The sequence below is a fragment of the Acipenser ruthenus genome, chromosome 24 (genome assembly GCF_902713425.1).
Source record: "Acipenser ruthenus chromosome 24, fAciRut3.2 maternal haplotype, whole genome shotgun sequence".
Taxonomy (NCBI): domain Eukaryota; kingdom Metazoa; phylum Chordata; class Actinopteri; order Acipenseriformes; family Acipenseridae; genus Acipenser; species Acipenser ruthenus.
In genome coordinates, this window is record NC_081212.1 from 3,338,488 (window position 1) to 3,366,092 (window position 27,605).

Here is a 27,605-nt window from a genome sequence, read left to right on the forward strand (position 1 = left end):
GTAAATATACAGTCTAAGTCAGCACTTGCAGTAAGACAACTTTTCAACTGTACTTCAAAAGGACACATTTTTTATTGTATTTTGTATATACGTTTTTTGTACTGATAATACGTGCAACCCATATTCTTCTCTCTCAATACAATGTTCAATTAAACCAACGCACAGCTGTTTTTTTTTTCTTTGAGAATGATCCGTTTCATCCTGTAACCTTGCACAGCCAGCACTAGCCCTCTCTAATGCCTGCTCACAGCGGACAGGCGGAGAGGTGGTGTCCCTGGTGCAGCTGCACAGGAGACTCTGTGAATATGCGCAGCATGTAATCTCCAGGGGCGTCCGGGTTGAAGGTGCTGGGGATGATGGTGTAGCTCCCTGCGGACAGCTGGCAGTGTAGATTAACACTCCGCTGTGCCACGTAGGGGCCCGAGTCAGACACCTCCCGCTGTCGAACCAGTAGCGCAGAGGTCAGGGGGGTCTTGGGGTCACCGCTCTGTCCAAAAAAACAAACAAACACAAAATTACAAAAACATAAATATCTGAGCGATTCAGTTTTAGCCCCCCCTGGGGACAGCATACGGTTATTTACACTGGACACAATCTCGCTGAGCAAAATCTAATTAATACAAATGTGTTCTTTCTGGGTAGTGTTGAAGCCATCGCCACACTGCAGTACTTTACAAAGCGCTGTACTGCTCACTTACAATATTTGGCCAACAGGTGGTGTCAAAACACTAAATTAAAAACTCAAAATGAAACAGAGCTGGGTTCCTATTGAAAACTAACTGCATGATCCTCTTTACAATGCTCACACTGTAGATGAGAGTTTGCATTTAAACCAGTTGACTGGGCTGAGCGGACTGCACTGTGATTGCCAGCCCATGTAATAGGGGGGAGCCCACCTTGTAAACCTGCATTCCGATGGGGTTCATTCTAGGTTCCAGTCTCCTGTTCCCCCTGTTGAAGTTCTGGAGGAGGCAGACCAGGACGGAGCACCCCTCGTCTTCAGCAGTCCCCTGACCGTGTGGCACAGTAGCTAAGCAACGGAAATGAGCAGCAGAGACACACAGTGAGGGGACACCGCCCTCGAACCCTCACGCTGTATTTGATTTGAACACCACGAACAGGAAGGTTTGCTCACCCGTCTCTAGGACTGTGATCGGGTGCTGTGGGTTGCTCGTGTACATCGCCAGGTTGTTACGGCAGCCTCCTGCATTGACCCCTGACACCCACCGACCTTTCACCTCCAGAAGGCTACCTGCATCTGTCAGGGACAAGATTTGTCGACTGAGGATCCACTAAAAAGTTGCTCAGATCTTTGCATTGGGGTGCGAGTTGAAAAACCTGAACTGTCCTAGTGCATAAGAGTCATATAATAACCCTAGCCATATATTTATACAGTATACTGTTTAGGAAACGCTATCAGATAAAAGGGGGTGGTACCTGTGCTGCCATCACAGTCAAAATCTGGTCCAAGGGTGAGCACAGTGACATTGGCAAATCGCTCGCAGAAATCGTCAAACTTCATCCTTTGCAAAAAAACAAAACAAAACAGAAGAATCAGGATTATTTTTATGCTGCAAACTCAATGCATGGTACCCACATAGCGGCTGAATATTGGCATTGCACTATTTACTTAAGAGAAATTCTATTTTTCTTTGAAAGGGAAAATCACCAATTGTATTCTTTCATTTTAATCCTTTAATCAACAATCCTAGCTCCTAGTACACTGATTTATGTACTGTATAAAATTTTTTTTTTAAAAACTACCAGAATTCTCCATCTTCTTTTTTGGTGAACCCAAAAGACTCCCTGGTCCACAACGGGATCTCATCCCACAGCGGAGAGCTGACAGAGAGGGTAGAAGTGTTATAATCCTGATTATGACTAAGTATCACTGCATTATTAAATGTGTGTGTGTGTGTGTGTGTGTGTGTGTGTGTGTGTGTGCGTGTGTGTCTGTGTGCGCGTGTAGGGTGTGTGTGTATGTGTGTGTCTGTGTGTGCATGGAGGGCGTGTGTGTGTGTGTGGAGGGTGTGTGTGTGTGAATGTGTGTGTGTGTGTGTGTGTGTGCGTTACTCATCGCTCCAGTCCCCTGTCCACTCCATGCTCTGTCCACAGCCCCAGGGGTTCAGAATTCGGACCAGGGGCACCCTCCCCCTCGGAGTGGTCAGCTGATGAAACAGAACGCAATCTGCTTAGTGCAATCACTGGTTAGACTAATCAAAACAACAAACAACAAACACGAAACACATGGACACGAAAACCCGACACGTCTAACAGTGAATCCTGATAAAAAGATTGAACCCTAACACTGTAGCCTTCTATCTAATCCATAAGGGATGAAGCCATGCTCTTTGACTGTTTGATGCAGTACAGTCACATGAGGTTCCCGTACAGTCCTCACCTTCTTCACTGCTGTGATGCTGTAGGCATGTCCTGCAACCAGGCCGTCCTCCCTCCCGCTCTGCTCAGGCTCCGACTGCTGGAAAACAAGTGAAACGAGTCCTGACTGCTCAGGAGACTGCGCTAGCTGCAGGCGGGACAGGACGGACGGACACACCTGAGCTTGTTACCTGTACAATGTGGCTAATCAAGCTTGTATTAAAACCTGGAATGAGTGAAACTGCTATGCAATTGGAGTCTTATTTCAATCCCTGAGCATGATGTTCAAAAGGAGAAAAAAAACACCCAGAAATTAACTATTCAGATAAATTAGCGGCCTGTAAAGTTCTTACTTTTTGGTTTTAGAATTGTAACTGTTTTTTTTTTTACCTTTTAATAAAAGAAACACACTGTCAACCATTTGGAGTAAAAAGCTATGAGAATTTCACCCTATATTTTTTGGCAATCAGACCTTTTCATAGCGGAACATTAAATAAGACAGGATTAAATTCCGTTTGAAAAGGTGACTACATGAAACCGCACACAGAAATAACAGCCCGTGACGGGTTTGTAAAGGCTGGGCGTTGTTGGCTGGGGGGTTACCCGGCTGGTTCCACAGGCGATGAAGGCTTTCTTCCTGGACGCTGTGGCCAGGTGGCTGTAGAGCTGATCTTGACGGTCAGTGAAATCCCTGATGCGGTACATCTCCCCCACCCCGCCGGTCAGGTCAGTGAGAGCGTCCAGCGTCCAGCCTCCCTCAATCGCCTGGTATGAGCCGTGCAGCCTGGGGAGCACAGCACCAGAGCTTTACAGCTGGTTTCACAGGCAGACAATAATGCGTTTTTATTTTATCATACCACTAAGACTTCTGACCAGCCAACTTAAGCCTTTTAACTCATTTGAGGAGTGTTCCAGCCTTAGTTTATACAGTCTCACCCCTGAATACTTTTGATTGCCTTCCTGAACTTCCCTATTACTTGGGGTATGACTTTAAAACCTCCTGTAAGAATTGTGTCTGCTGGAAAGGCCTGATTAAATCTGTGCACCACTTACTTGGCGAAGGCTTTCTCCAGCAGGGAAGGCCAGAACTCGTTCCCCACGGCCGAGCGAGCGTAAATCAGCCTGCCATTGCGGGTCGGGAGGAAGTCATCGACCAGGACCTCCACCCAGCTCCCGAACTGCCAGAACCGGAACCGGAACAGTCCGGTGTAGATCTCCCGCTCCGAGATGGTCTGACCTGGGGAGCGAGGGACAGCTGTCACTGACACAGCACAGCCTGCAGGGGGCGCTGTCACATTGGCTGAAATAACACAATGAAGAATATTTTATGTGTTTTATTTATTTTGGTGCTTGTGAACCCGTGGGAACTTCCCTAACAGCTCTGATTTAATCCAGACCTGAACAGCCCCTGCCAGTCCTGGGCCTCTCTCAGGCAGCGATTGACAGTTGTGGTGGACTCATAACGTCATTAGGAAGTAAGCTGACAATCAAAGTAATTCGCCTGTGAGCAGGATTCAAACCCACGCCTCCAGAAAGATATGAACGATTAGGTTACTCTGCTGTGCCTCCTGGCCCATTCTGCTGGCCCCTCACCTGGGGGTATGACCTTCTCGATGAGCCTCCTGGAGTGAAGGATGGTGGCCACAGAGGCCCAAAACCAGCAGTCCCCCAGCTCCCCCTGGATGATGTCACCCTTACTGACCCCGTCATCCATGAAACAGGCAGCCGGGTGCAGCTGCTGCAGGAGAGAGGGAGGCGTTACGGTCCCTGCAGCGCCATCTAATGGTGGGGAGTTCTTGGATTACAGTTACATTTTTGGTGCTAAATCTCAAAATGACGTTACCAAATACATTTTGTATTACTATTTAAGCGCACTGTACATATTTAATAATAATCTGAAAAAATAAAACAGTTTCCTGTCATAGGCCCATGCCTACACTATTAGAAATAGTATCTTGCCCATTTACTGATAATTAGCTTGCCCTATAGCAAACTATTGTAGATTTGAGACAAAAATAAAATAAACATAGAACACAACACATTTAAATATTGCTTCACATAATAAATATTTATATATTTAAAACAATAATAATTAGCAGCAGTGCATAACTGACTGTAGAAACTGTAAAAGCACTCAATGGTAGAATAGTTAGTAAAACTACAAGTCTTCCCCCTCCCTGCTGAATGAGAACGTCATACTTCTTCATGCTGTGATTCTCTAAGCTCTCTGCTTACTATTCTTTGCTATGTTTTACTCATGCTTCTGTTACAGTGCGTGCCTGTGATGGCTCTTCTGCACTGGATCTCAGTTCAGTGCACCACAGTAAACCTCTCTGATTTTGTACCGAAGCTCGAAGCCACTGGATTGCTGGCGGTGGAACCTCTTCGTAGGTCAGAGATGCTGGGGCAGGGGGGAAGTCCGGGTCCTTCCAGAGCTCTCCAGTCTGCAGCTCTGACAGCACCTCCTGGTATCGCTGCAGCAGTGCAGAGACACAGAACAGAGACAAGCGCCACTGTAAGAGACTCACTTGAATCACGACAGGACAGACAAAGTGGACTTTGAGTAGATTTAAAGCACAAATGGGCTTCCCCCAAATGTCAAAGGTCAAATTAAAGTCTGAAAAACTTAACACTTAGCAGCAAACAATTTACTCATTGAGAAAAGAAGATTGTGTCAATGTTCATAAATAAAACAACACATATAAATGATATATATACCAACCCAGCCCCACCCCCATTAACCCTTGACCCCTTACTGCTGAGTTGAGCACTTTGTCTTCGCTCTGCTTGGCTGCGCCCCTGCTGCTCGCCCCTGATTGGCAGCAGAGGTCTAGCTCGCTGTCTCTCTCCCGGCCGTCCAGGAGGGCCTGAATGCCTCCTGTGATTTGGTCCCACGTTTTGGCCTTTAACCCCAGCTCCGCGCCCTTCCTATCAGCCTCATCGTGACGCTCTGAGACTGGGTGAGTCTCCACAGGTACGCGTGGCTGTTTAGAGGAGCCTGCCCCAGCTGTTTGACACGGCTCTGAGACTGGCTGTGTCTTCACTACATGAATCTGTGTGACCGTGGTGTGGCTGCAGGAACAGCTATTCCCCATCGGAGACTACCAGCAAGCCAGTTCCCTTCCCTCCTGGATTAGTCTTCAGGACAAACCCTGAACTTGCAAGCACGACAGCTTCTACCGAGGCGTTACCAAGATGTTTCACCCGCCACTCAATGTAAATAGACTCCAGCAATTCTGACCACTTCATGCACTGTATAACTGTCTTCTCCTCTGGTCTCTTTAAGTTTAGTGGACAGAGTTACATAGCCGACACTCTCTTCTGAATGAGATCGTTGTTCCTATAGTCAATATTATCACTTCTTCACATACAAATACAAGGAGCCAGCTGATGTATATAACTCCCGTGAACCATTACACACAGCAATTCAATTCAATTCAATGCGTTACTCTTTTACCAGCATAGAATCCCTATCTCGCTTGCCTTGCATTTACATACTGTGGGCTATCCATCCAGTCATGTTCCTGTATTCCCTCTTCCAGGATACAAACCAGGAATCCCTGTAGTTTTCTTTCATCTGACCTGCTGCCTGTTCTCAATATCTTCAGAAATCTGCCGTACAACCCAGCCTGTGCTTGGAATACAGAGTCCAGCGCCCCAAAGAAAATGCAATGTCTATTATTTTGAACAGTGCAGGCTCCAGTTGCTGAGGTCCATTCACACACATGGAGAAGTGATGGGCAGTGATAGACCTTCGTGCCCACATCAGACAGGGATCCTCATAGACAGCTCAGCAGATCTCATGCTGCTGTGGGTTTGGATTACAGTTTGAAACTTGAGCCTCCGCAGAAATGAGAACCCTTTTGTTTACAAGCACTCTGAAGGTTGGTCAATATCAGTGGCACAGAATATAATTAATATTGGGTAGCTAGCATATTAAATAATATATGAAGCCCACTGAGGTAAAGGAGATAGAGACAGATAGACAAGTACAGAGTTAAAAAAAGAAAGAGATAGACAGACACATATAGATAGATTATTAATTTAATTTTGCAAAAGATCTTCGTTACAAAAAATATTTAGTTTACAGAAAAAAATGCATTGTATTACAAAGAAAAAACAAAATTCACATGTATTAAAATCTTCTGCAAAAGACACTATACAAGATAGACGGATAGATAAATAGATTGATAGACAGATAGCTAGATACGGTATATACTTTTTTTTACTTTATTTTAACCAATACCAGAAGAAAACCAGTAAATAGCATAAACACATTCATGTTATTACATGTACTGTAGTACCAAAAATCGGATATAAAATGCAATTAAATTATCTTATTACCCTAAAATGTAAAGAAAGCACCTTAAAATCACAAAAACAAAGACAATCCGATAGCTAGATAAAAACATCCTTGTTTGTTTACAAAAGCTGGAGCAAATTGCAAAAAAAAACACAACAAAACATTAGCAAAACAGTTCACAAAATTGCTTCATTCTGTTCACATCATTATTATTATTATTATTATTATTATTATTATTATTATTATTATTATTATTATTATTATTATTATCCCCAGTACCCGATTTGGTGAGCATTTATGATTTGTGTCTCTGTTTTTAATTTAAAAGCCCGGAGTTTAAGTAAAACAGGCGGGTTCAGGAGACAAACAGCGGGGTTTACAGAACAACACGCCATTAGCAGCCTCTTTGTTTAAAGTCACTAAATTCAAAAGTACTCTGCTTAACCAACCCCCTTCTGGAGGATGAGCTGAGAAGCCAAAATAGTTTTTCAAGAACTATTTATCAAAGACGAAGAGACTGATAGTGTTACAAAAACCAAGAGGCGACCTGTTTATGGGTTTTGGTAAAACGTCATTGCAAACGTTGCACTGAAACTACAAATTATATAAATATTTAGGTGTTGTTTACAACAATATCTTAACGCGTTTGGATTCCCACAACGTTAGCTTCAGTTAAACCCGCCTCTTTCGATTTAACGATTGGCTCATTTACCTGTCAATAACATCCGTTGTCTGCTCGCACGAACTTCTGATTAAAATACATCCGGGTGCTTCTCTTGAGAAAAGCCCGCCTCTCCTTCTTTTACGTTGATTACGTTACTTTGTTCTTTTTTTTCGCCAGTCAAGTAAAGCGATCTGCGCCAGAGATTGTACGTAAAGCGGGTTCTGGAATAAGGACTGAGCCAGGTCAACGTGCGGTGTGCGTCTGTGTGCGCCATTCTGTGAGCTTGCAACAGCGAGGGGGAAACGGCGGAGGATAAATAACTACGATAAATGTTTCGAGTAATGCTGAAGGGATAATATACAAACGGGTTTATAGTAAAACCAGCTGCCGTGGAACTGAGGTGAGTGAAGAAGGAGTTTAATATTCAGCCCGAAATGCCGCCTTTAGTACTCTGTGTGTATCCTGTAGCTATTACTGGCCTATGAACAAAAAAGAGTGGTCGGCGGCAGGGAGGTCTGTACGTATGCAGTGCGTTTTCAAGTGTACGAGGTTTTTCAAATTTGACAAAGTATCACAATTGATTGCTTTTGCATTTTTCTTATAAGTCTTTTGCGTATTTAAATATAACGCACTGCACCATTACTGGAGTTGTGCTTGCTAAACAATTAAGGTTAAATGTTAAAATGCGTACATAATGACCCATAACGTGCTTATTTGGATGCTCGTGGGTCGAGGTTTTCTTTATATTCGTTTATTGATAAACTTGAGTTGCTTTTTTTTTTTTTTTTTTTTGAGGCCTATCTGATCCGCGCCGCACAGTACAGTTGCACACCGCACAGTCCTCATCCTGTTTTGTTCATGTTTTTAATTGCTGCAGCTAACCTAAAATTAACGCCAACATGTAAAGTTAAAATATTAAATGAAAAATATTTCTGCTATCGATCACATATTTAGTTTTCCCCTTCACGGTGCGTCTTGACCTAAAAAATATACTCTGTGTAATCCTATATTTGCAGGTATTTTTGGGGAGGGGGACCCAAAATTCTCAGCACTAACTTTTTCTCCTGTGCCCAGTACAAGTTCACTATACTCTACCAGGTTTAGAATCCACGCCATCTCTGTTCGTAAAGCTAACATAACAATTACTAAACGCCCCTGTATTGGTATACAACATCTGGACCTAACGTATCAACCTTTATCAATAGAAGTGCTGTGAATATTGATAAAGGCAAGTGTGATGATGGTGCTGCGATGCTATAGTGGGATTACAGTTCCCTGCATGCGAGAACTTGCGAACTAGGTCATTTGTTAGATGCTGAATTTAATCGATCAGCGTGGCTAGTTTTACAGTACAAGGCATTAATGTTAACGTGAGGTCAGAATAAGTTGCTTGCACTGTTCGTAACCTGGGATCAGTCCCTCTCCTGATGTTGGGTTCCATTCCAGTGCTACAGTAAATCATCTGGAACAATCGGTGGGCTGCTGCTGTGTGCCATCCATCTGTTCTGTGTGTAACATTATTTGTCTACAGCTTTTTCCACATGCTCTTGTCTGTGGTAGTTGCACAGTTATTTTTATTAACGACTTTTTAAGAGTGTTATTTAAAATAATAAATAGTGCAGTTACTAAATGGTTTTTTTTTAACCTTAGGATGCATCTGTGTTTGTTTGTTTTTGTAGATTTAAGTCGGCATGGCAGCAGCATTCCCATACCGAGGTGGGCCTGGTGGGATCCCAATGCCAGGTGGCCAGATGCCAGATTATATGTCTGAAGAAAAACTGCAGGAAAAAGGTAAGTTCAAAGAACAGCCTGGGCTTGCCACTCCAGCAGGCAAAACAACAACTATATAGACAGACTGCAACTATAGAGAGAAGCTCCAGAAGGATTTCCTGATGCTATACAAAATGAGCATGATATTGATTCATTCAACAGTACAGTTGAGATGCATATTACATGTTGCAAAACAAATGACAAGAAATTACATTGAAATCGACATTCTTTTTAGTGTTCGTGACAAGCTGCATATCTAACGTTTTGAAATGTCTCTTGGATATGTAAGATATTATCTTGTGGTAGTTTAGTTTTATTTATTTATTTAATTTCTTTCCCAGCCCGCAAATGGCAGCAGCTGCAGGCAAAGCGCTATGCAGAGAAGAGAAAGTTTGGCTTCGTGGACGCCCAGAAAGAGGACATGCCTCCAGAACACGTCCGCAAGATCATCCGTGACCACGGGGACATGACCAACAGGAAGTTCCGTCACGACAAGAGAGTTTATCTGGGGTAAGACCGGGAGTCTAAAACAACATCGCGTAACTTGCATCTCAAGCGTTCAGGCTCGCTGTTTGTCACAAACCATCTTTTTAAGGCTTAAAGCACGTCGGCTACAAAAGTATGCATACACAAAATAAATAAATGCCCTTCAAGCAGGTTACTTGGCCGTTCTCTCCAGCGTTGTGTGATGTACGCTAGCTTTTCTCTCATTCTCTCTCCTCTGCAGTGCTCTGAAGTACATGCCCCATGCGGTGCTGAAACTGCTGGAGAACATGCCGATGCCCTGGGAGCAGATCCGAGACATCCCAGTGCTCTACCACATCACCGGGGCCATCTCCTTTGTCAATGAGATTCCCTGGGTTATTGAACCAGTCTACATTGCACAGTGGGGGTAAGGAAGGGCACCAGCAAGATAAACCTGTCTTCATATTTTTAATTCACGTGAAATATATTCAAGGGATAAACAATGTCGGTTGTTGTTGTGTGTGCCTGTGAAAAAGAGGTTAAACTGTACAATCGCCTGTTTTTTTTAACTTGCATCTGTCCTGAATCCCAGCTCTGTTCCCTGACGGTGTTCTCCCTCTCTGTGACCTAACAGTGCCATGTGGATCATGATGCGTCGTGAGAAGAGGGACAGGCGACACTTCAAGAGGATGCGCTTCCCTCCCTTCGATGACGAGGAGCCGCCGCTGGACTACGCTGACAACATCCTGGACGTGGAGCCCCTGGAGGCCATCCAGATGGAGCTGGACCCAGACGAGGACTCTCCCGTCACGGACTGGCTGTACGACCACCAGCCGCTCAAGGACAACACCAAGTGAGTCGCTGTCTGCTGAGATGCTGGAGTGTTAATGTCTGCGGTGCCGCTGCAGTCGCTTCTGCGCGTGAGATGTAGATTGCAGTCTGCGCGCACTGCTGAAATCATTCTTTTAGGGTTTGATTACACGAGGTCACAATTAAGTTGCTTGCACTGTTCGTAACCTGGGATCAGCCCCCCTCCTGTTGCTGGGTTCCATTCCAGTGCTACAGTAAATCATCTGGAACGATTGGCTGTTGGCTGTGTGTCGTTAGCCTGTTCTGTTGTTGGTACACAAGTCTTTGAATTTTATTTATTTAGAATAGGGTGAAATTGCATGAACAGTAGACTATTTAATAAAAATAAAAATCTAGTTAGGCCATTCGATAACATTTGGGTTGCAATTTAGTTTAATCAAATCTTTTTAGATGCTTATTGAAATGACTGCAGTCTAATCCGAAGAAACACAGTAGCTGAACTCTGCGTTTTCTCCTCAGGTTTGTGAACGGGTCCACATACAGGCGCTGGCAGTTTACCTTGCCAATGATGTCCACGTTGTACCGCCTTGCCAATCAGCTGCTGACTGACCTGGTGGACGATAACTACTTCTACCTGTTTGACCTGAAAGCCTTCTTCACCTCTAAGGCACTCAACATGGCCATTCCAGGGGGTCCCAAGTTTGAGCCGCTGGTCAGAGATATTAACCTGCAGTAAGTAAACCAAAAGCAGCGATGTCTACTTTATATCATGTTTGCGTGCTGTCTTGGAGCTTACCATTTGTCATGCTGATGAGAGGGATATTTTGAAATCCAAGATTTTCAATGAGTTATTTGCATTTTAAAAAAGGGCATAAATGGTTTCTTTTATCCATGTTCGTAGCCTTTATATTTCTTAGATTGTAATTGAGTGAAGTAGCTGCCTGTAGTGTGAACACACTGTTGTAAATTGCATTTGTATTTTGAGTACGATATTCTATTCTGAACCTTTTTCGCAGGGATGAAGACTGGAACGAGTTCAATGACATTAACAAGATCATTATCAGGCAGCCTATCAGAACAGAGTACAAGATTGCATTCCCCTACCTGTATAACAACCTGCCGCACCACGTCCATCTCACCTGGTGAGTAAACGTCACCGGTACAAACGATGTTCTGCTTCATCTATGTACTGTGGCCTTTTACTTCTGTCTGAGGTTGCTGTGTAAATGTACATTCGATCATTGCAGGTACCATACCCCGAATGTGGTGTTCATCAAAACAGAAGACCCTGACTTGCCTGCTTTCTATTTTGACCCCCTGATCAACCCCATCTCTCACAGACACTCTGTCAAGGTAAGAAACTGTGGCTGAAAATGGAAGTTGATCCAGTAAATGCATTTGGGCCACAACCCAGTCCTTTTGGAATGGATTTGTGGGTATTGGCTTATTATACACAGTAGCTTTAAATCTGTCTTGCATGTTGAAAAAACAAGTGAAATATTGAAAACGGGAAGCTCCGTTGTACAGTAATGTGCAGTTTACTGTCAACACAGCCCTGATTGTTATTGATTTGAAATGGCAGAGCCAGGAGCCCCTGCCCGATGATGATGAGGAGTTTGAGCTGCCAGAGTTTGTGGAGCCGTTCTTGAAAGACACCCCCCTGTACACAGACAACACTGCCAATGGCATCGCCCTACTGTGGGCACCCCGTCCCTTTAACCTGCGGTCAGGGAGAACGCGCAGAGCCATCGACATCCCGCTCATTAAGAACTGGTGAGGAGGAGCTTCAGTATTTTTTTTTTTTTTTTAGGCAGTTGGACTAGAGGTCTGGGTTGAGTGTGGTGGAGTGAGTCTTAATGGTTTGAGTTAGGCCTACAAGGTAGATGTTGTTGCTGTAATCTTAAGGACTTCACCATAGACCATTTCCACATGTGACATGATATGGACAGCCCTTTAAGTAGTATTTTTTTGTTGTCCCAGGTATCGGGAGCATTGCCCTGCAGGTCAGCCTGTGAAAGTGCGTGTGTCCTATCAGAAGCTGCTGAAGTACTACGTATTGAATGCTCTCAAACACAGGCCTCCCAAAGCCCAGAAGAAAAGGTGGGCGACGTTATAATGAGATTAACGTTCTAGCCAAACAAAATTTAACAAATGCATGCGCAAATAAGATGTGCGGACTGAGTAGTTTTCTTATCTGTGTTTTATTTTTTTTTTTTGCAGATATTTGTTCCGCTCGTTCAAAGCGACCAAGTTCTTTCAGTCGACGAAGCTGGACTGGGTGGAAGTGGGGCTGCAGGTGTGCCGACAGGGCTACAACATGCTCAACCTGCTGATCCACAGAAAGAACCTCAACTACCTTCACCTGGACTATAACTTCAACCTCAAGCCCGTCAAGACTCTCACCACGAAGGTAAGGCGCTACGTGGACGGGGAGGAGACTCCTAGCAGGTGTCTGAGGCTTAGCCAATGTTCTGTGTTATCAATGCGGGGGGGGGGGGGGAATACCCTTCTCTTCTCTTCTCTTCTCTTCTCTTCTGAACGTTACTTTTCCTAGACTGCTTCTACGTGAACCTCGACCCGAGCTGTAAAAATAACAGCCGTTCATTTTGTAAATGTGCTGCACAAGTCTCCCAAAAACGTAGAGATCCAATGTCTGCTTTATCATTTTGTAATGTTTATCTTTTTGTCAAATGGCTGAGTCTAATGTTTCCTTCCCCCTTTTTTTTTTTTCAGGAACGTAAAAAGTCCAGGTTTGGAAATGCGTTCCATTTGTGCAGAGAGGTTCTGCGTCTCAGCAAGCTGGTGGTAGACAGCCACGTGCAGTACAGGCTGGGGAACGTTGATGCCTTCCAGGTAAGAATCAGCTTTAAAAAAAAAAAAAAAAAAAAAAAAATGCAGCGTTGATGTACAGTAGACTCTCATATTTATCTTTCTATGACAGAAGAATCATTAATACTCTTCCTTTTTTTTCTAAGCTGTCAGACGGCCTGCAGTACATCTTTGCCCATGTGGGCCAGCTGACTGGGATGTACAGATACAAGTACAAGCTGATGAGACAGATCCGCATGTGCAAGGACCTGAAGCATCTCATCTACTACAGGTTTAACACTGTGAGTAATTGCACACGTGGGCCCCACTTTACTGAGCTCTTGATAAGAAGGAATGGATGCTGGACTTGATATTTAATACTAAATGTGCTGTTTCTTTTTGCAGGGTCCAGTTGGAAAGGGGCCCGGCTGTGGTTTCTGGGGACCAGGATGGAGGGTGTGGCTGTTCTTCATGAGGGGCATCACTCCTCTGCTGGAGCGGTGGCTGGGAAACCTGCTGGCCAGGCAGTTCGAAGGTACCGTATACTTGGTTTGTGTTCCGATGGCAATTAAGCTTTCACTTTGCGCTTTCAAGTGCAATTGTAATTTGGAGCGTGACTTGATCCGGAGGTGTACTTGCATGTTTGCACTGGGCTAAGAGACAAACCTGTCCTTTTGGCAAACCTTGCTGTATCATGAAAACCTACAAAAGCTGTAGAATGGGATGCAAATGGAGGGATCCAAAGCGAAGTTGTGTGAGCAGAGTACAAGCGTTTTTAAAGGGTGCTAACCTCGCCTCGTTTCGTGTTCTCCAGGGCGTCACTCCAAGGGCGTGGCGAAGACTGTTACGAAGCAGCGCGTGGAGTCTCACTTCGATTTGGAGCTGAGAGCCGCTGTCATGCACGACATCCTGGACATGATGCCTGAGGGAATCAAACAGAACAAGGCCAGGACCATCCTGCAGCACCTCAGCGAGTCCTGGAGGTGCTGGAAGGCGAACATACCCTGGAAGGTAAACCAACCTGTACTGGTCTTACACGTGTTAATGAACCCAGATCCAAGGGCTTTAGCTACAGCTGTGGATGCTTTTATTTGTTCCCTGTTTGCAGATGAAGCCTCATCCTTTTTGTAAAATTGCTTTCAAATAGCAATCCCAGTTCAGTTGCAGTCTTTAATTCTTTCCCTTTTTTATTTTGTATTTATTTTTTAAATAGGTTCCTGGGCTGCCCACCCCAATTGAGAACATGATCCTCCGCTACGTGAAAGCGAAAGCAGATTGGTGGACCAACACTGCCCATTACAACAGAGAGCGAATCCGTCGCGGCGCCACTGTTGACAAGACGGTCTGTAAGAAGAACCTGGGCCGCCTGACTCGACTCTACCTGAAGGCTGAACAGGAGAGGCAGCACAACTACCTGAAGGTGAGGGCAACTAGCCTAGCCTGCATGCGTTTGCTACTTCAAATCAGGTTTCACTTCAAATCAGGTTTTTCTCTTGATCTCCAAAGGCTTCAATATCTGAAGCATGATTTTTGCATTTCCATCTAGGTACAAGAGATATTGAGCAATTCAATTATTTTAAATAGTTACTCTTGTCCTTGTTACATGTAGCAAAGCAATACAAGTGAGATCCAATCCCTCTGTCTCTCCTAGGATGGTCCGTACATTACAGCAGAGGAGGCTGTTGCTATCTACACCACCACTGTCCACTGGCTGGAGAGCAGGAGGTTCTCTCCCATACCCTTCCCTCCACTGTCCTACAAACACGACACCAAGCTGCTCATCCTGGCCCTGGAGAGGCTGAAGGAAGCATACAGGTAAAGTGTTTATTTTAAAAAGAACCGAGATTTGTCTTTCCAGAGCTTTGTACCACTGAGGTGGGCAGCCTGTCCTACTAAAGTTTTTAAAAGTTGCATAACCAGTTACTGTACATGAAGATCATAGTGAGTTTTTAAATGTGAATTTCCTACCATGAATATCCAGCGCTTTTCTAAGTACTCTTACGCTGCTGTGTTACGCTGCAGTCTAACCCTTTCCGTGCCTCCTGTCTCTCTCCCTCAGTGTGAAATCTCGGCTGAACCAGTCTCAGAGAGAGGAGCTGGGTTTGATTGAGCAGGCTTACGACAACCCCCACGAGGCGCTGTCCAGGATCAAGCGTCACCTCCTCACACAGAGAGCCTTCAAAGAGGTGGGTGTCTGTACCAGATGGTTCATCGTACCTTGTGAGACGTAAAGCATTTTTCATCTTGTTTCGTGCATGCAGTCATATTGCACCCGTCTCTCGTGCAGGTTGGTATTGAGTTCATGGACCTGTACAGTCACTTGGTCCCTGTGTATGACGTGGAGCCCCTGGAGAAGATCACCGATGCTTACCTGGATCAGTACCTGTGGTACGAAGCTGACAAACGCAGGCTCTTTCCGCCTTGGATCAAGCCAGCCGACACGGAACCACCTCCACTGCTGGTCTACAAGTGGTGCCAGGGTAAGCAAGACCAATATCCTGTGATCCAATAACTGCACTTGCCAGGTAGACTTGATTTAGTTCAAACTTTATATATACAGCATAGATCTGCTGTGGGGATTTTGAATTTTGAGCTTTTCAGTTCTGTCGGAACACATAGCTGGATGCATGCCAGCAGTGTTGCATTGTCCTTCCTGGTGATCGGGTTTATTTAAGAAGTTGGTATTTCTTTTCTTCAGGCATCAATAACCTGCAGGATGTGTGGGAGACGATGGAGGGAGAGTGCAACGTGATGCTGGAGTCTCGCTATGAGAAGATGTACGAGAAGATTGATCTGACGCTGCTCAACAGGCTGCTGCGTCTAATTGTCGACCACAACATTGCTGACTACATGACGGCCAAAAACAACGTGGTCATTAACTACAAGGTGAGCGGTCCAGTCCGACCTGGAGTGACTTCAGTGCTTTTCCTCCGCCAGGTAACAGGGATTTCCTATTGGCCCCGTGTTGGATGCTGAAGTATAATGCTGGCTCCTTTTGCATATCCTCTAGGACATGAACCACACAAACTCGTACGGCATCATTCGAGGGCTGCAGTTTGCCTCCTTCATTGTTCAGTACTACGGCCTGGTGATGGATCTGCTGGTGCTGGGGTTGCACCGCGCCAGTGAGATGGCCGGCCCTCCACAGATGCCCAATGACTTCCTGAGCTTCCAGGACATTGCCACTGAGGGAGCCCACCCTATCCGCCTGTACTGCAGATACATCGACCGCATCCATATCTTCTTCAGGTAGCCCTTTTCGATGCATGTTTTTATAATAGGTGTTCCGGAGACCAGAAATATTTTTGTATACGAGCCCTATGCCAGTGTGACTTATTCTGGTATCCTTATCTCTAAACTAAAAACGTTTTTTACAGTAGTTCCTCGGGATAAACTAAATGCAGCATTCTGTTATTTAACATCAGAAAATGTTAAGCAAGGGCTGTATGTTGTGCTGACGTTGTTTTTTAATGTGATTCTTTTGCAGATTTACAGCGGATGAGGCAAGAGATCTGATTCAGAGGTACTTGACTGAGCATCCTGACCCCAACAACGAGAACATTGTGGGTTACAACAACAAGAAGTGCTGGCCCAGAGATGCTCGAATGAGGCTCATGAAGCATGATGTCAACCTGTGAGTGTACCTAGCAATTTTTAAAGACACCATTTGAAACCATTTAAAATAGTGGACATTTTCTAAGCAACACAACGAAAATAATAAATGAGATTTTTGTATTTATTTTGTTTAGGGGTCGAGCTGTGTTCTGGGACATCAAGAACCGCCTGCCTCGCTCTGTGACCACGGTCCAGTGGGAGAACAGTTTTGTGTCTGTGTACAGCAAGGACAACCCCAACCTGCTCTTCAACATGTGCGGGTTCGAGTGCCGCATCCTGCCCAAGTGCCGCACCAGCTATGAAGAGTTCACGCACAAGGATGGGGTCTGGAATCTGCAAAATGAGGTAATGTGCCATCTGGTGCATTTGCAGTTAACAGGTTATTAAATTCTTTGAAATGCTATTTTATTCTTTTAAACTTGTGCTAAAATCCCTGTGTTTTTTTTTTTAAGGTGACGAAGGAGCGAACCGCCCAGTGTTTCTTGAGAGTGGATGATGAATCCATGCAGCGGTTCCACAACCGGGTCAGGCAGATCCTAATGGCTTCTGGATCCACCACCTTCACTAAGGTAAGCATGATAGGGGGTGAGAGGTATAGCTTACATTTCTAGGTCTAGAGGTACGGTTTTGCCATAGAGATGTGTTCTTACAGTGGCCAAAACTACCCAGCAGTGATCCCTTATTTTAAACTCCTGTGTTAAATAAGAGTTTGACTCGATTTTTATTTTTTTTTCCCCCCATTGCTGCAGATTGTGAACAAGTGGAACACTGCTCTGATCGGTCTCATGACGTATTTCCGAGAGGCCGTGGTAAACACACAGGAGCTCCTGGACCTTTTGGTGAAATGTGAGAATAAGATCCAGACCCGAATCAAGATCGGACTCAACTCCAAGATGCCCAGTCGATTCCCTCCGGTCGTCTTCTACACACCCAAGGAGCTGGGAGGGCTGGGCATGCTGTCCATGGGCCACGTCCTCATCCCCCAGTCTGACCTGAGGTAAGGGGATCCCTAATGTGCCTGTTAAAGCCAAGCCTCTTGAGTCACTGCCTGCAGCTTTCATGTTATCCCTGCCCTTGTGTGTTCCCTTCTCCAGGTGGTCGAAGCAGACTGATGTTGGCATCACCCACTTCCGCTCTGGAATGAGCCACGAGGAGGATCAGCTGATTCCCAATCTGTACAGATACATCCAGCCCTGGGAGAGCGAGTTCATCGACTCTCAGAGAGTGTGGGCAGAGTACGCTTTGAAGAGGCAGGAGGCCATCGCGCAGAACAGGTAGGAATGGATTCCAGTTAAAGCGATTTGTGCATCTAAACAAAATGGCCCACGCTTCAGAATTCAGCTAGGTCATTTTCTAATCCTGTGTTATTCAAATTGTAGACGTTTAACTCTGGAAGACTTGGAAGATTCCTGGGACAGAGGTATCCCCCGAATCAACACTCTGTTCCAGAAGGACAGACACACGCTGGCTTACGACAAGGGGTGGCGAGTGAGGACAGACTTCAAACAGTACCAGGTAAAGATCGCAACGGCAAGCGCATGCGTCTGCTTTGGAGATCTGAAATACCTACAGCTCACAAAACAAGCACCCTAAACCCCTCTCTGATGCAATTTAACACAAGCTGCCCTTTTCAGGGGTTAAACTGACCAATATTAAATCAGTCTCTGTATTGCCAATAGATGTTCATGTGCAGCGAGGAGGGTTTTTTTGCTTGGGCAACAAGTGCTATTCTCTGATTTTCAGTTTGAATCGTTCTGAGCTGGCATAGGTTTTGCCTACAGAGGGAACCTGCACATAAAGTTGTCATCATACATTCTTCCTTACTCTGCGGTTATTGTAAAGACACACAAATAAAACACCCAAAACTAGTGCTGAAAATGTAATCCCGTTAATCATCTTCGCAGGTGCTGAAACAAAATCCGTTCTGGTGGACCCACCAGCGTCACGACGGGAAGCTGTGGAACTTGAACAACTACCGAACCGACATGATCCAAGCGCTGGGAGGTGTGGAGGGCATCCTGGAGCACACGCTCTTCAAGGGAACCTACTTCCCCACCTGGGAGGGTCTCTTCTGGTACGTTGAATATATGACTGTATCAGCTTCCTTCTCCTTTTAATGCAAGTTTCTCTGTGTGACACAAGAAGTGACCCTTTCCACTGGTTTGTCACAAGTGTCAGCTGCTCTGCTTGGGGGTTTGAAACCACAATGTTTTTACCAGCAGGCAGTTTTATTTTTTATTTATTTATTTATTTATTTTTTTAAAAGTTTCCTCTTTCTAAAATAACAGTATCAATCAGGTGACAGGCCATAGCACAAAACATAAGTTTGTGGTTAGAAAATATATATGTATACTTTGTTTTTTTACCCCCCATCAGGGTTCACCTTATCTGTCAGAAATACAGCCTATTTAGTGGAGATTTAATGAAGCAAATACCTTTTGGACCCTCGTCCTTCCATGAACTGAAAGCCTTTAAGACCAACATTGCAGCTACTGTATATTGAGGCTTCCTAATCTTACAGATTAGATTTGATGAACAAGGCTGTGCTTTTGATAGTCCAGGCCAGTTCTGCACTGTAGAATGGAGTGCTCATGCATATAGCTTCTTTTTAAAGGCAGGCAATTGTGCCCGAATTCCCATTCTAGATGTTGCTTTTGTTTTTGTTCCGCAGGGAGAAGGCGAGTGGTTTTGAGGAATCCATGAAGTGGAAGAAACTGACCAACGCTCAGAGGTCTGGTCTGAACCAGATTCCAAACAGAAGGTTCACTCTCTGGTGGTCGCCCACCATCAACAGGGCTAATGTGAGTAACCAACAAGCTTCGGATTGGTGTCCCGCTACAAAGCGGAGACAGATTTGAAACCTAGATCTTCTGAAGTGCATTTCATGCACAATACTAAGATTTTAAAAAGGATGTCTGAAATCTGGGATTGAATCATTAAGCACTACAATATGGCAATTTTCATACTGGTCTTGAAAGTATCCAATTTAAGGACAATGTCAAGTATAAACAAAATTAAATTAATTTAAAAATACATCAGAAAAATAATGCTGTGTCCTAGGTAGTGCTGTCTAAGTCCTACTATCAGACGATAATGGATTGTACCTTGAATCGATTTGAAAGGTTTAAGTTGGTCCTAAGGAATGCTTGTCTCTGCATCCTGCTCACTCCGACTCCTCCCTTGGTCTGCTCAGGTGTACGTAGGTTTCCAGGTGCAGTTGGATCTGACAGGTATCTTCATGCACGGCAAGATTCCCACTCTCAAGATCTCCCTCATCCAGATCTTCAGAGCTCACTTGTGGCAGAAGATCCATGAGAGCGTCGTCATGGACTTGTGTCAGGTACAGAGAAGCGGGGGGCTGGCTGTTCAATAATAAAGATTTAAAATTTAAAAATATGGGCACAAAGTAGAGTAAAAGGGAAGCTTCAATCCCACTTGCTGGTTCCAAACCTATGACTAGTGGGTGAAAGAGCATCAAGACTGTTCTACAGCTAAGCCAAGGATGCTGGAAACTTTATAACGGGTAGCTGTATACACGGCTGCCCCATGGCAAGGCTTTAATGTATTGGCCCGCTCCATATCCTCCCTTGTAAGTGCCATATCTGAAACACCTGTGTGTGTGTTCTGTGCAGGTGTTTGACCAGGAGTTGGATGCTCTGGAGATTGAGACTGTGCAGAAGGAGACCATCCACCCCAGGAAGTCCTACAAAATGAACTCTTCTTGCGCAGACATCCTGCTTTTTGCCTCTTACAAGTGGAACGTCTCCCGGCCGTCTCTGCTTGCCGATTCAAAGTAAGCAGGATTTAAAAGCCAAGTGGGGGGCAGGGGGGAGCCTTTTTCAAGGCATGCTTTTCTAGATGTGAATAAATTTAGTTGCATTATTAAAACCAGCTAATTTTAGATGTACCCAGAGTTGATATCTTGACAATCGGATCTTACCAATGCTTCTGCCCCTCCCTTTCTCCTACAGAGATGTGATGGACAGCACCACAACCCAGAAGTACTGGATTGATATCCAGCTGCGTTGGGGAGACTATGACTCCCATGACATTGAGAGATATGCCAGGGCTAAATTCCTGGATTACACCACAGACAACATGAGTATCTACCCATCTCCTACTGGAGTCCTCATCGCTATCGACCTGGCTTACAACCTGCACAGGTAACGGTGCAGGAGTAGAGGGAATGCACTGTTTTTGTATTTAACCTGACTTTTTACAGTGATTTTTAATCTTAGTACATTTTAATGGCTTATTGAAAGAAGAATTCTCTGTTTTTTCTGTGCTGATCATTTTCTGCTGTTGATTCCTAGAGTTCTTGAAAAATTTTCTCTTTACTACGGTGATGGTAGCTAGTTGATCTGTTGATGTTGCTGTCCCTAAACTGGCTGTCTGTCGTCCCCCCCCGTCCCGTCCCGTCCCCAGTGGCTACGGTAACTGGTTCCCAGGAGGGAAGCCACTGATCCAGCAGGCCATGGCTAAGATCATGAAGGCGAACCCGGCTCTGTACGTGTTGAGGGAGCGAATCCGCAAGGGGCTGCAGCTCTACTCTTCCGAGCCCACTGAGCCGTACCTGTCCTCCCAGAACTACGGGGAGCTCTTCTCCAATCAGATTATCTGGTTTGTGGATGACACCAATGTGTACCGAGTAACCATCCACAAGGTAAAGTCTGTTGTGCATGTATACAGTACAACTGCATCATGCTTTTGCTGTGTGTTTTTTTTTTTTTTTTTTTTTTTTTTTAAGTGGTGTTTCCTAGCCTGTTAAACGTTTTTCTAAATTAACATGTGGATTTCTCACCCCCCTCCACCCACACAGACCTTTGAAGGCAACTTGACCACAAAGCCTATAAACGGAGCCATTTTCATCTTCAATCCCCGAACTGGGCAGCTTTTCCTGAAGATTATCCACACCTCTGTGTGGGCAGGACAGAAACGTCTCGGACAGGTATAGGGTTTTTATATTTATTCATACTTCAGTGTGGTAATTCTGTAACGCCACCCGCCTTTCCCTCCCCGGTTAACCACTGACTGATAGACTTGTATCGCTTTGCCTCCTGTCTTCCCCTGCAGCTGGCCAAGTGGAAGACAGCTGAAGAAGTAGCTGCCCTGATCCGATCCCTGCCTGTGGAGGAGCAGCCCAAGCAGATTATCGTCACCAGAAAGGGCATGCTGGATCCCCTGGAGGTGAGCAAGCAGCTCTGACGCTTCCTGGTCACTTACGAGGAGTGCTTGTAGACAGAGCTCATGCAGTAATTAAGACTTTGAGGCTTGGGTGGTGTGGTGTTAATTAGTCCTGTCCTGCTGTTTTTCAGGTCCATTTGCTGGATTTCCCCAACATTGTGATCAAGGGGTCTGAGCTGCAGCTGCCCTTCCAGGCCTGCCTGAAGGTAGAGAAGTTTGGAGATCTAATCCTGAAGGCCACGGAGCCACAGATGGTGCTGTTCAACCTCTACGATGACTGGCTGAAGACCATCTCCTCTTACACCGTAAGGAACCTTCTCCACTCCTCTGCAACACTGACGATCGCGGTGTCCCTAGTTCTTTTTAAAAATCTCTCTTTGCAATAATTGTAGAACAGTACATTTTTTCTAATTTTGTTTCACGCAGTCTGTTTTATTTATTTTGCATTAGGCCTTCTCCCGTCTGATCCTGATTCTGAGGGCCCTACACGTGAATAACGACCGCGCCAAAGTCATCCTGAAGCCGGACAAGACCACCATCACGGAGCCCCACCACATCTGGCCCACGCTGACGGACGAGGAGTGGATAAAGGTGGAGGTGCAGCTGAAGGACCTCATCCTGGCAGACTACGGCAAGAAGAACAAGTGAGTCTCGCAGCTAGACATGGGATTGGGGGGCAGCGTGGACGTTGATTAGAGCTGAAGGGTTTGGGTCTTTATAGTGTAGGTTTAACTGGAAGTCCTTTGTTAAAAATAAATAAATGTAATTAAACTAAAGTTGCAAAATGTACATTTGTTTTACCTGCATGGAAGCCAGTTGACCCTGCGTGTTTGTGCCTGCTTGTTTTACAGACTCTTTTTTTTCTCTGCTTTGTGTTTCAGTGTGAACGTTGCGTCTCTGACTCAGTCCGAGATCAGGGATATCATCCTGGGGATGGAGATCTCAGCCCCCTCCCAGCAGAGGCAGCAGATCGCTGAGATTGAGAAGCAGACCAAGGAGCAGTCACAGCTCACTGCCACGCAGACCCGGACAGTCAACAAGCACGGAGACGAGATCATCACCTCCACCACCAGCAACTACGAGACGCAGACCTTCTCCTCCAAGACAGAGTGGAGAGTCCGGTAGGGGCTGCTTTTGTAACCTTGAGAGGTGCTTTTTTAAAAAAAAAAAAAAAAAAAAAAGTGTTGTAGTTTTCTTGCTTTTAAATTTGTTTTATTTTAAATCACAGAGCGATCTCTGCTGCCAATCTGCACCTGCGTACAAATCACATTTACGTTTCGTCGGATGACATCAAGGAGACGGGCTATACCTACATTCTGCCCAAGAACGTGCTGAAGAAGTTTATCTGCATCTCGGACCTTCGTGCTCAGGTTGGTCTTAAATCTGATTTTGTGCGTTTTTATAGAAAGCATGGAGCTGTAGGTACAGTATGCGATTGGTATTAGTCTTGCTGACCTGTCTGCCTGTGTCTCCTCCAGATTGCAGGTTACCTGTACGGCACCAGCCCCCCGGATAACCCCCAGGTGAAGGAGATCCGCTGCATCGTGATGGTGCCTCAGTGGGGAACCCACCAGACCGTGCATCTCCCCAACCAGCTCCCACAGCACGAGTACCTCAAGGTACTGTGTCACTTCACTGGGACCGCGGTCTGTTTTCATTAGTTCAGGTGGCGTTATGCTGTGACTCAATAGTTGAAACCAAGACATGGGAGGCGTGTGATCTTGAATTGATTCTGTCCAACTTTTTTTTTTTATTGGAATTGCATAGCTGGTTGTGACCTTGCTGGCATCCGAACATACCTTTTTTAATACATGTATAGAATAATTGATATAGATTTATAGAGAGATTAATAATAAAAATCAATACTTTGAGCGGGTGATATTTTGAACGCATGTGGTAAACTAACTTGAACAGTTTCTGTGAATCCTGTTTTTTGTATTGAAATGTGTTCGTTTTCTGTCCGTTCTCAGGAAATGGAGCCGCTGGGCTGGATCCACACTCAGCCAAACGAGTCTCCCCAGCTGTCCCCTCAGGATGTCACCACGCACGCCAAGGTCATGGCTGACAACCCGGCCTGGGACGGGGAGAAGACCATCATCATCACCTGCAGGTCTGTCTTCACACTGTCCGTCTGCGTGTGGTAATGCAGTCCTGTCCATTTTTTACAGGCTTTGCACCCCTGAGTGTGGTCATTTAAGGGTTGTATAATCATATTGTATTTGCATGTGTGATTTATTATCACAGGACTGATGAAAGCTTAAAATCAACTATATGCAAATTCCTGTAACTCTATCTAGAATCCCATCCCAACAAAAAAATAATTCTGCCAAATACAGTACCCTCCCACCACCTTCATTCTGTGCTGTATTAATCTGTTTCCTCCTCCTCCTCCTCCCCCTTTTCAGTTTCACCCCCGGCTCCTGCACCCTCACTGCCTACAAGCTGACCCCCAGCGGGTATGAGTGGGGCAGGCAGAACACAGACAAGGGGAACAACCCCAAGGGGTACCTGCCCTCGCACTACGAGAGGGTGCAGATGCTGCTGTCTGATCGCTTCCTGGGCTTCTTCATGGTGCCCGGCCAAGTCTCCTGGAACTACAACTTCATGGGTAAGCAAGGCTGTGCCGCCCCATTACACTGAAAACCAGCCTGCAGCACATAATGCCACGCTGTCCATCGCACTTCTTTACAGACCCTGCGTTTTGACACTAAGCCCAGGGATCACAAAGCGTTTTCTGCTGGCAACTTGCTGAATAGTTCAAGTTCCACTATCAGAACAATCTTGATTTGAACTAGTTGCCATAAAGTTGCTTGGTGTTACAAGGGCTTCAAAGTTATGTAGTCAATTATACATGATGTCCTACTGGTGTAATGTGAACAACTAATTCATTTTAGCAGTACATAGATTTGTTATCTTGGAAACCATACTGTTACTATATTGTATTTATACCGAATGTAATTTTGCGTGAACTGTCCTATTTGGCTATCTCGTAACAGCGTAACTAATGTATTTATTTTTTCCTCCCCAGGTGTTCGCCACGATCCCAACATGAAGTACGATCTGCAGCTGTCCAACCCCAAGGAGTTCTACCACGAGGTGCACAGGCCCTCCCACTTCCTGAACTTTGCCTCGCTGCAGGAGGGGGAGATCTACAACGCCGACCGGGAGGACATGTACGGTTAGAGCCGTCCTCGGAGCCGGCAGGCCTGCTACTGTTGATATTCAACAAGGAGTCCACTCGGAGCTCAACGTGTTCCAGCGACTGTACGCACCACCATCTCTGCATTTCGGATCGCTTTCTTTGGGGAAACGGTTCCTTTTTTTTTTTTTGTGTATAAATACGTTATGCTGGAACGATGGACAGCGTATAAAGGCAAAGCAAAATGTAGTTCTCCATTCCTCAATCCTGAAAGCAAATTGTATAAGCCCTCTATTTCTGCTTCAGTGTTGTAAATGGATTTCTCGCATGCTCTTTAACGGGAGCAGTCTCTGATGTTAATTTTCACAAGTTATGAACTTAGCCACTTCAGAAGCAAAAAAAAAAAAAAAAAGTCAGTTTGCCATTTTATTGTCTGCTTTAACTGGAGAAATTGTTTGCCTGTGTTTGTTTCCTTTTTCTTAATTTTTACAGAAGTAATTGTCTGTATTCCACGCTGCGTATTGTTTGGTGCAGTGTTTGTATGCACTCTGTAGGAACTGAGTTTAAATAAAGTCTCAAAGTTTTATAAATGTACGCTTGTTTGGGTGTGTTCTTTGGAAGTGTATCTGTATGTCAAATGAAAATCCTACTGTAGCTGCTGCTCAATCTGTTTCATATGAATGAGAGCAGTTTACTACATGTAATAATTCTTACCCATGCGTTCACGTTATCTGCCTTCCAGTTCTTGTCTTGTTTGCATTTTGCATCACATCCTTGGAAGTTTATATAAAAAGCTCAGCCAGGTTCAAAGCAGTGTGCCTCCCTGCTGAAGCCCATTTCAAGAAGCCTTCAGTTTATTGCCCCAGGCCAGGAGTGTCCAATCACAGTCCCGGAGAGCCATTCCACTCCAGGGTTAACAGGTAAAATGAGAGCTGCTTTGCAGTCTGGCTGGAGGTTTTAATTGGTTCAATTAAACAATTTAGAACAGGGTAGGGACCAAGACCAGGAGTGGAGAGGCCAGCTTTAGTCACACCTGCCCCAAGGCATGTGGGCAAGAGAAATATTACACTTTATAAACCTTTCCAAGTCTAGCTTTTAAAGTGTTTTGCAGATTTGGTTTGCCCCCTCTCTGCACTGTACAAATGCATTTTCAAACTATAGTTTGGTATACAGTATCTATTTCTATTGCTTTAGGACTATAAATACTAGCCGCCTTAGGATTATAAATACAAGCCAATGCATGTGTTCTCAGAAAGCCAGACTATTGGGCATGTATGGGCACATCGTGTAACTGCTTGTTCTCGCCATATTGAAAGGGATGACCCAAGTGAAATGAACTGCTATCTCCAGTCCTAAGTTTTGTGGTGTACTTTATGTTTTGTACTGGGAACTGATAGGGATTCTAGCAATGACCAGCACTGGTGTATGCTGGTCAGTGGAGGAGGGGGTGCTGCTTGGTTTAGGAGGAGACGTGGTTCTGACTGGGGTCCAAGAAAACTAAATGACACAGGCCCATTAACAATCTCTCCGGTAATGTTCAAAAGTCCGATTTGTTGACTACATCCCTGAATTTATTTGTGTCTGGAATTATCACCACTATCAGCTGGCTGTCCAGTAGGACGCCAGTGTTCCAATTCAGGGGCTCACTGGCAGGGAAAGCGCTGGATGAAGCTGGTTAAGAAACTAGGTAACATTTGCCAGCTTCTCGATCACGTGTGATTGTTTTCTGCACTACAGCCGACTGAGCGCTGTACTTTGAGAGAATAATCTGTGTGTATTCGCTTTAACTCCGGTGTAATACAGTACACGAATACTGTTTATTTCTCTAAATGAAATCTTAATAATCGAGCTCACGTTTTGTATTACACAGTATTTTAATGTAATCAAACGGATGCAGAAAGGACGTGTTCGGTTTAGTTAGTCTAGCTGGTAAAGCGCCTCTCTAGAAATAGGCGATCCTGGTGGGACCTACGTAACATCTCATTAACTTACAGTTCAAAGATTTTCATAATCACGACCATTTCAGTTGATTTTGTCAAAGAATGTTACCAGCGTTGCCAGCACTATTAAAGCACTATGGACGATATTCCATGTCAAAATTAAAAATAAATACATGAATGAATAAATACATATCAAAATAAATAAACGAATGTCTGTATTTATGTATTTCCATATGTATGTATGTATGTATGTATGTATGTATTAATTAATTAATTAATTAATTAATTAATTAATTAATTAATTAATTATAATAAAAATAAATAAATGTATTTATTTATAAATGAACAAATAAATGTATTTATTTATTTGTTCATGTATGTATTTAAAATGTTGTCATGTAATATCCTGCATCGTGTGTATGGAGCACGCCGGTTACTACCCGGAAGTTCAGAATTTGAATCTTAACACGGACAGACTACATTTCACCGAAGCGAGTAGTTACATTTCGATAAACTCGATTGAAAAAT

At 44.7% G+C, this 27,605-nt stretch overlaps 2 protein-coding genes and 1 non-coding gene across 4 annotated transcripts; 2 read left to right on the top strand and 1 right to left on the bottom strand.

The window, feature by feature from the left end:
* Positions 1-61: 61 nt before the first annotated feature.
* On the bottom strand, positions 62-7,398 carry LOC117429789 (calpain-A-like). Of its 2 annotated transcripts, none has more exons than XM_034049626.3 (12): positions 5,136-7,398; positions 4,725-4,853; positions 3,973-4,117; positions 3,433-3,616; positions 2,983-3,163; positions 2,402-2,479; positions 2,074-2,168; positions 1,765-1,842; positions 1,438-1,523; positions 1,136-1,258; positions 897-1,030; positions 62-487 (listed from the first exon to the last, which is right to left on the bottom strand). In XM_034049626.3, the coding sequence occupies exons 1-12, from the start codon at positions 5,472-5,474 to the stop codon at positions 245-247; spliced, it is 1,815 nt and encodes a 604-aa protein (XP_033905517.3). In that variant the 5' UTR covers positions 5,475-7,398; the 3' UTR covers positions 62-244. The 2 variants fall into 2 exon arrangements, with proteins under 2 accessions (XP_033905517.3, XP_058854030.1); XM_058998047.1 differs by having other exon boundaries at positions 5,878-7,395.
* A 72-nt stretch (positions 7,399-7,470) lies between these two features.
* Positions 7,471-25,731, top strand: LOC117429611 (pre-mRNA-processing-splicing factor 8). The gene is made up of 43 exons (XM_034049328.3): positions 7,471-7,746; positions 9,026-9,137; positions 9,458-9,626; positions 9,844-10,008; positions 10,216-10,434; positions 10,911-11,123; positions 11,408-11,533; positions 11,639-11,744; positions 11,974-12,164; positions 12,372-12,491; positions 12,612-12,801; positions 13,125-13,244; positions 13,367-13,501; positions 13,605-13,734; positions 14,014-14,210; positions 14,413-14,619; positions 14,851-15,014; positions 15,259-15,385; positions 15,487-15,679; positions 15,898-16,085; positions 16,210-16,448; positions 16,687-16,833; positions 16,949-17,159; positions 17,267-17,383; positions 17,564-17,811; positions 17,909-18,088; positions 18,194-18,329; positions 18,719-18,888; positions 19,486-19,615; positions 20,008-20,154; positions 20,447-20,607; positions 20,786-20,977; positions 21,240-21,477; positions 21,634-21,762; positions 21,888-22,001; positions 22,130-22,303; positions 22,449-22,642; positions 22,880-23,119; positions 23,227-23,368; positions 23,477-23,617; positions 23,969-24,108; positions 24,404-24,606; positions 25,027-25,731. The coding sequence occupies exons 2-43, from the start codon at positions 9,038-9,040 to the stop codon at positions 25,179-25,181; spliced, it is 7,008 nt and encodes a 2,335-aa protein (XP_033905219.1). The 5' UTR covers positions 7,471-7,746; positions 9,026-9,037; the 3' UTR covers positions 25,182-25,731.
* LOC117429993 (small nucleolar RNA SNORA54) lies at positions 8,737-8,866 on the top strand. Its single transcript, XR_004548484.1, has one exon. It is a non-coding gene; the product is annotated as a small nucleolar RNA SNORA54 (small nucleolar RNA).
* Positions 25,732-27,605: the final 1,874 nt, after the last annotated feature.

What these genes read in the sequence shown, in the direction of transcription:
- LOC117429789 (XM_034049626.3), bottom strand. Translation starts at nt 5,474, where the DNA reads ATGGGGAATAGCTGTTCCTGCAGCCACACCACGGTCACACAGATTCAT. An exon ending in ACAAAGTGCTCAACTCAGCA is followed by an intron (nt 4,854 to 5,135) that starts GTAAGGGGTCAA and finishes GCACTGCTGCAG; the next exon opens with CGATACCAGGAGGTGCTGTC. An exon ending in TCGGAATGCAGGTTTACAAG is followed by an intron (nt 488 to 896) that starts GTGGGCTCCCCC and finishes TTTTTTGGACAG; the next exon opens with AGCGGTGACCCCAAGACCCC.
- LOC117429611 (XM_034049328.3), top strand. Translation starts at nt 9,038, where the DNA reads ATGGCAGCAGCATTCCCATACCGAGGTGGGCCTGGTGGGATCCCAATG. An exon ending in GGCAGCACAACTACCTGAAG is followed by an intron (nt 14,620 to 14,850) that starts GTGAGGGCAACT and finishes TGTCTCTCCTAG; the next exon opens with GATGGTCCGTACATTACAGC. An exon ending in AGACCATCTCCTCTTACACC is followed by an intron (nt 22,304 to 22,448) that starts GTAAGGAACCTT and finishes ATTTTGCATTAG; the next exon opens with GCCTTCTCCCGTCTGATCCT.